The sequence below is a fragment of the Cyprinodon variegatus genome, unplaced genomic scaffold (assembly GCF_000732505.1).
Source record: "Cyprinodon variegatus isolate N-32 unplaced genomic scaffold, C_variegatus-1.0 Scaffold1, whole genome shotgun sequence".
Lineage (NCBI taxonomy): Eukaryota > Metazoa > Chordata > Actinopteri > Cyprinodontiformes > Cyprinodontidae > Cyprinodon > Cyprinodon variegatus.
Genome location: NW_015150454.1, coordinates 3,650,811 through 3,659,395, shown reverse-complemented (window position 1 = coordinate 3,659,395; position 8,585 = coordinate 3,650,811). Strand labels below are relative to the sequence as shown.

Genomic DNA, 8,585 nt, shown 5'->3' with positions numbered 1-8,585 from the left:
TTAGTGTCTAATGTAGTCTTCACAGGGTTTATAAGATGCAAACTTCCCTGCCACATGATACCGCATATATGACATCAGACTAAAGAACAGAGAAGGAAGAAAAGCTAAATGTCAGGGTTTGGGCCATAACTTTAAGGTAGAATCCTACTTTTCATTTTTAACTTTATGATATAAAAACCTACCTAGTGACATGCTAACTTTGTCTCACAGTGTTTATTAAAACTGGCAGGTTTCTCTGTAATGAATGGATCTGGTAATTTAAAACCTTATGCATATGTACAAGACAACAGGCATACATGCAACGATCCATTTAAAGTATCAGAGCAAGACGGCTGTTGGATCTGGATCCTTTTTATTTTTGGGTTTCAAGTAGGTGCTTTTAAATCTTCCCACTTTAGCAAGATTCTGAAAGGAATTTTGCTATTTCACACAGCTCTTGAATCTCACAAGCTTTAGGGTTTCAAAATCTGAGAAGAAGAACTTGCAGTACACAATAATTCTCGTTATATCATATTTGGGCTGTTTGAGAGGAAATGTTCTGTAGAGTATCATCGTTATGAATTTGGAGATGCATTTATAATCCTTATCTAGCTAAGTGAGTGATAAGAAAGGCATTTATGCAATTTTGAAAAAAGATGGACATTTAGGAGTAATAATGAAATTCTTATCAACACTCTACCAGAAATTTTTTTTTCAACATATAAACCCAGAACATGTTCTAGAGTTACACATATGTGCCAGATATTTGGATTAAATTCAAGGGATTTTTTTTTCCCTTCAGAGCTTCACCTTTTTCATTGCAGCCAGAAGGTTTTGATTTACCCTCATCAGTCTGAAGGACGTTTTTTCTAAATTGCTCGGGGTTTTAAGTTAGATGTGAGACTAAAACTGAGTTTTGTGATGAATATGCTGGATATTATTTTCAACAATGACTTCTACTTTATTTGGGCTGTGTCATTCTTCAAATAACAGAGTAGTGGAGTTCATTCTAAATCAAGCTTAAAGCATCTATCAGTTTATCAATTAATCTGTTTAAAATTACAAAAATCAGTTTTCCTAGAATTTTTCCTTTTGTCAATTGTTTGACTTCATTCCAAAGCAAAGTCAATACAGTCAAAACCAAATCTTTAATTATATCACAAACTGTTGAAGCAGATAAATAATAGCATCATCATCCTCACACAGCCTTTCTTTTGTTATTTGATAATTATCTAAACTTTCTCTATACCACGAGAGGTAATCTAAAGAGTTACATTACCTCTTCAAATAAGGAAATGAGGAAAGGAAAGTTTAGTGTTTTTTTTATTTTCAATCAATTTGATTTAATGTATTTTTTTTTTTATTGTTAGTTTTACATCTCACAACTTGAAGTACATCCATTCCACTTCCCTATTGAGTAAATTATGGGTTTGGTTAGAATGAAAAGTCAAATCAATAAAAAATATTTTCTCTTTATTGATGACATCCCTGTGCATGGTGAGAGTTTACATAATAGCCTTTCTTTTTTCCTTTTCCACCCCAGTTTGAGTTTTTTTTGCAAAAACCTAACAGACTACATATTTATTTTTAAACTTGAAATGTGATATACTGTAATTTCAACTTAGTTTGAGTACAACGTCTACTTACTCTTTGAGCCCAAGTAGCAAGAATGAAATTTGAAGAACTGAAACCGAACCTTTGACCTCATTCTCTGAGCTGTAACATAAACATTAAGTTAGACTAGATCAAAACAATAGTAAGAGAAAAAAAAGCTAAAGACATGTTTGGTTGTGCTGAGGTAATAATGGAAATAAAGTGGGGGAAAAAATGTGTATAATCCAATTGAGGGATGTTTTTTTATTTTTATTTGGAGATACATAGAATAATCCTGACCATGACCTTGTCTGAGGTTAAGGTGAATTTCTCAACTTAGCTGCCCTGCTGCATGCATGTGTGCACATTGACTGATAGTGGCCCCATTACTGATGACTCTAACAAGCTTAGGTCAGAGGCCAGACAGTGGTGAGTGAAAAAGGATGGAGCAAGACTGTTAAAGGTCCTTTAAACACCACCTGCCTTTGCACACAGACACATACACACCCGCGCAGTCAGAATCTTGACTAATTGTTACCAGACCATTTTTCAAACGTATCCCCAGTGCCTCCGGACCCCTGCTTCTTCCCCACAGATGACAAGTCTTTACACAGATTCCAGTTTACACAACATGCTTTCAATTGAACTCAGAATAATAGTGAGGTCATTATTCAAGCATTTGAACACTTCTTATACTTTTTCAGTGTCATCGGTGCTTCTCTGAATTCCCTTTAATGCGATATGTGTTAAATTCCATCTCAGACATTTTGCAACGTAAAAGGAAAACAGCAGCTGCACCATTACGTACATCATTCAACTTGTTCTTTATAGCTCTGAGTAAGATTTCCCAGCGAAGCTTATAATAAAAGACTGAGAATATCCAAAAGACCCTCAAATACTTTCGCGTTTTGGTAGAAAATCTACTGCTGCTTTGCCTTGTTTTCCCCATTTATGTCTGATGGCCTCATAACATCCACTGCAGCCATTCAAATGCAGCATGACGCATCTGTCCATCTCTCATCATCATCCCATACCTCCTAATTTAAACCATTAATTCAAAAGTTCAGCATCAGGAATACCCTTGGGTCTTAATTCATCAGTGAAATATTAAAAATAACATCCATCGTGTGGAGTGAATAACATTAGCTGGGATTCATTTTGGACATTATTTATACTGTATCAATATTTCCAAATTATATTTCATCCCTTGCACCCCCACCCCATCCCCGATATGTCCAGCCAGATTTACTTTTTGCTTTTAGATTTTAGCCTTTAAACTAAAGTAATTACAGAACCCACAATGAGCTTCAAGGAAGTATGCATGTTTTAATCAACCATAAATTATTTATGTTTTTCATTCTTTGGCTTCAGTATCACAGAGGCAGCTTGGCCTCCACACTGCTTCTTAGTAAAAGAAGCATATGGCTGATGTGAAATACGGTCATATTAGGCAAGATGTCAGGCCTACGAGATTAATATTGAGAAAGGGAGAAAGAAGAGACTAGCAGATAGATGAGCAACATATGAAAAAGGCTATCATTCAAGAAAAATACGGAAAAATCATTTGAATTATTATCATAAGGTATGCGTCAGCTGTATTTTTGTAAAATGCTGTATCATGTTTACTGTTTCCTAAGTCAACACTGGTTTGGAAATTTTTTTTTTTTAAATGAGCAAAAAAAATGACTTCTTCAAGCATCCAGAGTACATATTTGGACTTTTATGGATAAAATTAATGTAAATTGGATGAATTAATGTAAATCAGAAAAAAAAAAACGACATAAAATGGGCCATCAAAAAGTACATGGATATAACAGAGCTTTAGGAAAACACTGGTAATCTGCAGCTATACTTTACAATAAACATGGTTTAATGCATTGCATTTATAGTATATAACTATTGTATACATTGAAAAAAACTTTAATAGTGTTTGGTTGTTTTGCTCAAGGGGAAATATAGAAAAGCGGACAACTGACAGGAGATTGTCTAATGTTATATGTTTAGAGGCTGTAGATTGTGGCAATGAATTGGTTGTAAATATACCTTTCTAGCAGTATAGATATATATAGCCTAGACTGAATTACTGTGACATGGAGGAAAAATTATAGGTGTAAATATTTGCAGTGTGGAAATGATTAAGATATTCTGCTGTGAAATACATAATCCTGTTTTTGTTTTATTGATTTTATTTTATTGTTTATTTTGTCCAACACTGAAGTAGTAGTTTCACCGATTTCCTGCTGCATACAGTTAAAAATTCTTTTTGGTGGATGTAGTCTTAATGTTTTGAAAGTGGCCAAAGTCCTTGAATTAATAACCTTATTTCTAAGAGGCATTTGTATCACAACCTGGACCTCATAAGGAAAAGAAAATCTTCCAAATATAGGTGGAAACATGTTAAAGCTGGTCCGCAATTATATGCAGTGCCGATACAGAGAATTGATTTTTTAAGGATATGAACAATTTTGACAAGCCATTTTATTCAAATTTTGACAAAAACAGCAATCTTACTTTATAATTACTAACAAATACCATTTTCATCCATTACAGATAAAACGTCTTGTTTAACTAAAATTGTTTGACATCTACATCTGCTAGGGTTACGAAAACTATTGGACCCAAATGTAATTGCAGTTTAACAGTATTTTTCATCATGTTACTTATGTAAGGATTCTCTGCACTGGTTACATCGCCCTGTACTACTGTGATTTAGGGCGGCTTCTACATTACGTTACACCAACCTTAAATAACTAAAGAAAAATGAGAAAACTTATAAATGATTTGCTAAACTTGCATATAACTTTTTGAGCACTGTGACTTTTTCCATTGTAATAAACAGATATGTGAAAGATTAAACCATAAATGTTGGAAATGGCTACAAGGAATTGACAACTGCTCTATATCAAAATGTATATAATTAAAAATTCTGCTTCACATGGTGCACCTTAAAGAAAAAAAAACAAAAAAGCTATTTGTTTTGTTTGTTTTTACAAACATACTTGAGAACTGCTCTTTTTATTTATTGACATCACCTACAATTTTCCATCTGCTGCGTGTTATATGAGCAAAGGCTGCTTTATTTAAGGTTATACATTTCATCTGCTGTACAGCTGTTTTTAAATGAAGAAAAAATTTTGTCATGCTGTTCAGACATGATGTTCTATATAGATGTTTTGGCTATTCTACTCTGTAAGGGCCTACAGAAACCTCACATGCTGGTGGTAAGTTTGACACAGAAACTTCTACATTATGAAGCAATAACTTAACTCACTTAGCATTGGCCGCTACTGGATGACTGAAGAAGTAGAATGTTTAAATCATTTGCATGATTCGTATGAGAACAGAAATATTTTTTTAGCAATTTTCTTTCTTTTTCATATAGCTGAAATTATAAATATAAATACATGGCTTTAAGTAACCTTGCTCTACTTTCTACGTCTGCTGTGTCTATGGTGAAGCATCTGCATCTTAATAGTGATAGTAGTTTTATATTCAAATCAAGATGGTTATATGAGTTTGGGCACAGTCTTTCCTTTAAACGAGCACCAAAGGTTGTTAAGTATTTATATACAGAACATTTTACAAGATTTTAGTTTTAATGCATTTATTACTTTTTAGTTGAGAGATTTCCCAAAGTGTGTTTTTCATTTTGTGTAAAACTTTTTCCAAAAATATATTTATTGTTCACTACAGTCTGCATTCATATAAAGGGATAGCCTAGATTATTACCACCGGCTTGTGTAAATTGCGCAGCTCTATAAAATGTTTCTTTGGCAGGACTGAGGGCAAAAACGGGCTGACTTATCAGGTTGCTGATGACTGCTCTAAAGAAGCTAAATAGAACAGCTGCCGTGACTTTAAAAAGAGATTTTACTACAAGTGCTAAGTCTAAGCATTAAAGCAGCAACCAATTGAAAATGCTGGGAAAATGAAGAATATCTTTCATGCCAAGTTCTGACAGAATTAAAGACTTGAAGATCAAAGTTCTCTTAAACGCATTAATGACATTAAAGATAATAGATGTGCTAAAGTATGAATTCTGGACTAGAACTGCAAAGAAATTTCTTTATCAAGGTCTGAATTCTTTCTGTATTTGCCTACTTTGAAAAATGCTACCTGGTCAGGGTTTTTTTGTTGCACTTGAGACCATTTAAAAACACATATCTGATCTATGATGCTAATGTCTCCATTTGCATTTATGCAGCAACATTGAGAAGGTCATTTTGCGCCAGAATATAGGAATCAACAAAGTGCATGAACATAACGCCACAGGCCAAATGAAGCTAGGTCACCGGTTCAGGGCTTTTACAGACCAAAAATGTGTCTGATGAATTCAGCTTTTATTTCTATAATTAATCAACTCTTTTTTAAAGCACACGGCCAAACATTTCATACGGTGCTGGATCTAGAGCCAAGGGTTTTTGTTTTTTTTTTTAGAAATGATTTTGGCTCCATCACAAAACTGAATTAACATATTCTCTAAGACATAGTTGCCAATCATTTCCAAAGCTCAAAATTATTTTTCCATGGCTCTTTGGCTTTTGGGAGTTACGGTTGGGGTGGGTTTCTATTTTGAAATAAAACTCCTGTCTAAACAAAAACCTCCCACCCTTGACATTTCATGATGGCAGGTATGATAAGAGGCAAGATTACATCAGAGAAGAAAAATTAAACCTTTACCAGTATATTATACTGGGTATATCTCAAGTTTATATTGAGCTCCATAGCTCACCAAACACATGAATTTTATTTGAAAATCTAAGCTTTACAAAACCCATCCAATACATAGTTCCTAGCATGCCACCATGCATTGTCTTGAATTTCTAAAGCCTCCAAATAAATAGTTCCCTGCTCAAATATTACTGAATCACATTAAAAGGTATGCAGCCCACCCAAAATCAGGGCTCCCACAGTTTCTACAGCAGTCAGACTCTGTTAAGTGTTACAAGTGAAGATGTCAATGCACTGTTTACAACCCTCTGCTACAGAACCCCCACCATCCCCACATTCCTCCTTTAGAAAATTCATTTGTCATTCTAAAAGCTGATGGTTTACACGTCTTAAGCGTTCTGTGAGAGCGCAAGCCTGACCCACAGAGTCCGAAAAATGCTGCCACATGAGTAGGTGTTCAAAAAACAGGGAGTTTGTGTTTTTGATCTCCTACCTGTTATTGTTATGTTGCTGTAGATGTTGGACAGCTGCTCCTTCAGTAGGACGAGCTGTGTGGTGGCTGCCTTCTCCCTCTGCAGCTCCAGCATGATGTCAGGATGGTGGGCCAGTTTGCAGCCTTTTTGTTTGTCCAGTGCAATATCACTGCGCACTATATCTACCAAAAATAAAAATTAGAATAGATATATATATATATACTCTATTTTTTATTAAAAATTAAATGTTGGTATTGTGGGAAAGCTTGCTGTTCAATAGTATATCTCTAGTTTTTTGTATATCTATTTTTCATCTGGTGATATTCAAGAGTGGGAAGACAAATAGTACAGTGGTTACCAAATAAATACTTACATTTTTACCCACAAAATAACCGACTAGATATTGGGTTGAAAATTACAAAAATTATGAATTAAGAGGATTCAATCTTGGAATTTTATCAAAGTCCCCTTAATAATTTTCAAACTTTAATAACCCATTAGGATTCAATAAGTAATATCAGCAACAACAGCCAATAAAAGTGCTTTTAAATGAAATGTAAATCAGAGGAAGGTATTTCTACTGTATTTTTGTGTTATCCACTGCTGCTGTAATGTTTTTAATAGTGGCGCAGCTGCATTCAATTTCAAGATAATGGAGCAGCAGATTTTCCCAACTTTAACTAAGAGGCAGGAAATTGAAATAAGTGCAAAAACAAAATTGAAACAAATAACTCTCACGCATTGTTAATTAATTGGTCAGCGTTTTGAACTACAATTAAAGCAAAGTATAATATTTGCAAAACTTATTTCAAGACGTTTTACAACACAGCTGAGATCCGACCCCGACTTTCTGAACTTGCTTTGAAATTATTCACACAGTGGACATTATTTACTTAAATAATTAGAGAATTATGCTTGGCTTATGAAAGCTCATTAAAGGAATGTTGGGCTAGCATTAATTCAAAGAAGGAGTGAACGTGAACGGGAATAAATTTATCCATCACAGTGTTATGTTGTTTTTTGTTTTCTCCTTTGCAGCGTGTCTTATATTTAGCGGCATCTATTTATATAAAAACATAGTCGCAGTGTTAATGGTAGATGCCAAGTCCCATTTAATTGGGGCAGAGTTAAGGATAAATTGTTTTGGCTCTAAACACATTTTTTTTCCTTCTAGAAGTGAGAGGAGGTGAAGCGTGGACACGAGAGAAAGACGCCATGTTCTAAACACAAACCTAACTAACTAATAAATGAGAGGAGGGGAGAGAAGCCATATTTAATCACCGTCCTCGTAGTTCTTCAGGTAGTAGTCTGGACCGGGGCCTCTGAACTTGGCAAGGTTCTTCTGGTTGTTGAACTGCAGGAAGTCGGTTCGTTTTCCGCCGAAGCGCAGAAAGGCAGGAGACAGGCCGCGCGCCAAGGTCACGAGCCGTCTGGAGCTGCAAAAACACGAGAAAGAGGAAGAAGAAGAAAAACATTTTAGAAAACAACAAACAAACAAAAACTTCATAAGGAAGGAGTGCGTCAAAATCTTCTGCAGAAAGCGTGTTTCATACATGTTTTAATCACAGAAAAAGATAGGAGCAGACGCGCAATATCTGGCTCTGTTTTAGACTCGTTTAATTTAAATAATAATTTTAAAAGCAATAATTAAAAAAAAAGTGAATAATATGCGTTATGTCTTTCCTGGCTATTTTATTTCACTATATTGTCTGTAACAAAGCCTTTTGACTTTCCCTCGTAAAAAGTAGGCACTGAGGATATCAGTGCCGAAAAAGTGTCGGAGGAATGTATATATATATATATATATATATATATATATATATATATATATATATATATATATATATATATATATATATATATATATAT

At 34.4% G+C, this 8,585-nt stretch overlaps 1 protein-coding gene across 3 annotated transcripts in view; it reads right to left on the bottom strand.

Annotated features, from left to right (window-relative positions):
• The window catches only part of hpse2 (heparanase 2 (inactive)), an 82,370-nt gene that overhangs the window by 72,209 nt on the left and 1,576 nt on the right, over positions 1-8,585 (bottom strand). For 2 of the 3 annotated variants that reach the window (XR_001481396.1, XM_015380968.1), the window contains exons 2-3: positions 7,998-8,152; positions 6,737-6,898 (exon numbers count right to left, since the gene is read on the bottom strand). Coding sequence is in view for 2 of the 3 variants with exons in the window: in XM_015380968.1 (XP_015236454.1) it covers positions 6,737-6,898; positions 7,998-8,152 (317 nt within the window). In the remaining variant the exon portion in view is untranslated. The remainder of the gene's footprint in view (positions 1-6,736; positions 6,899-7,997; positions 8,153-8,585) is intronic. The other variant, XM_015381093.1, reaches the window with a different exon arrangement.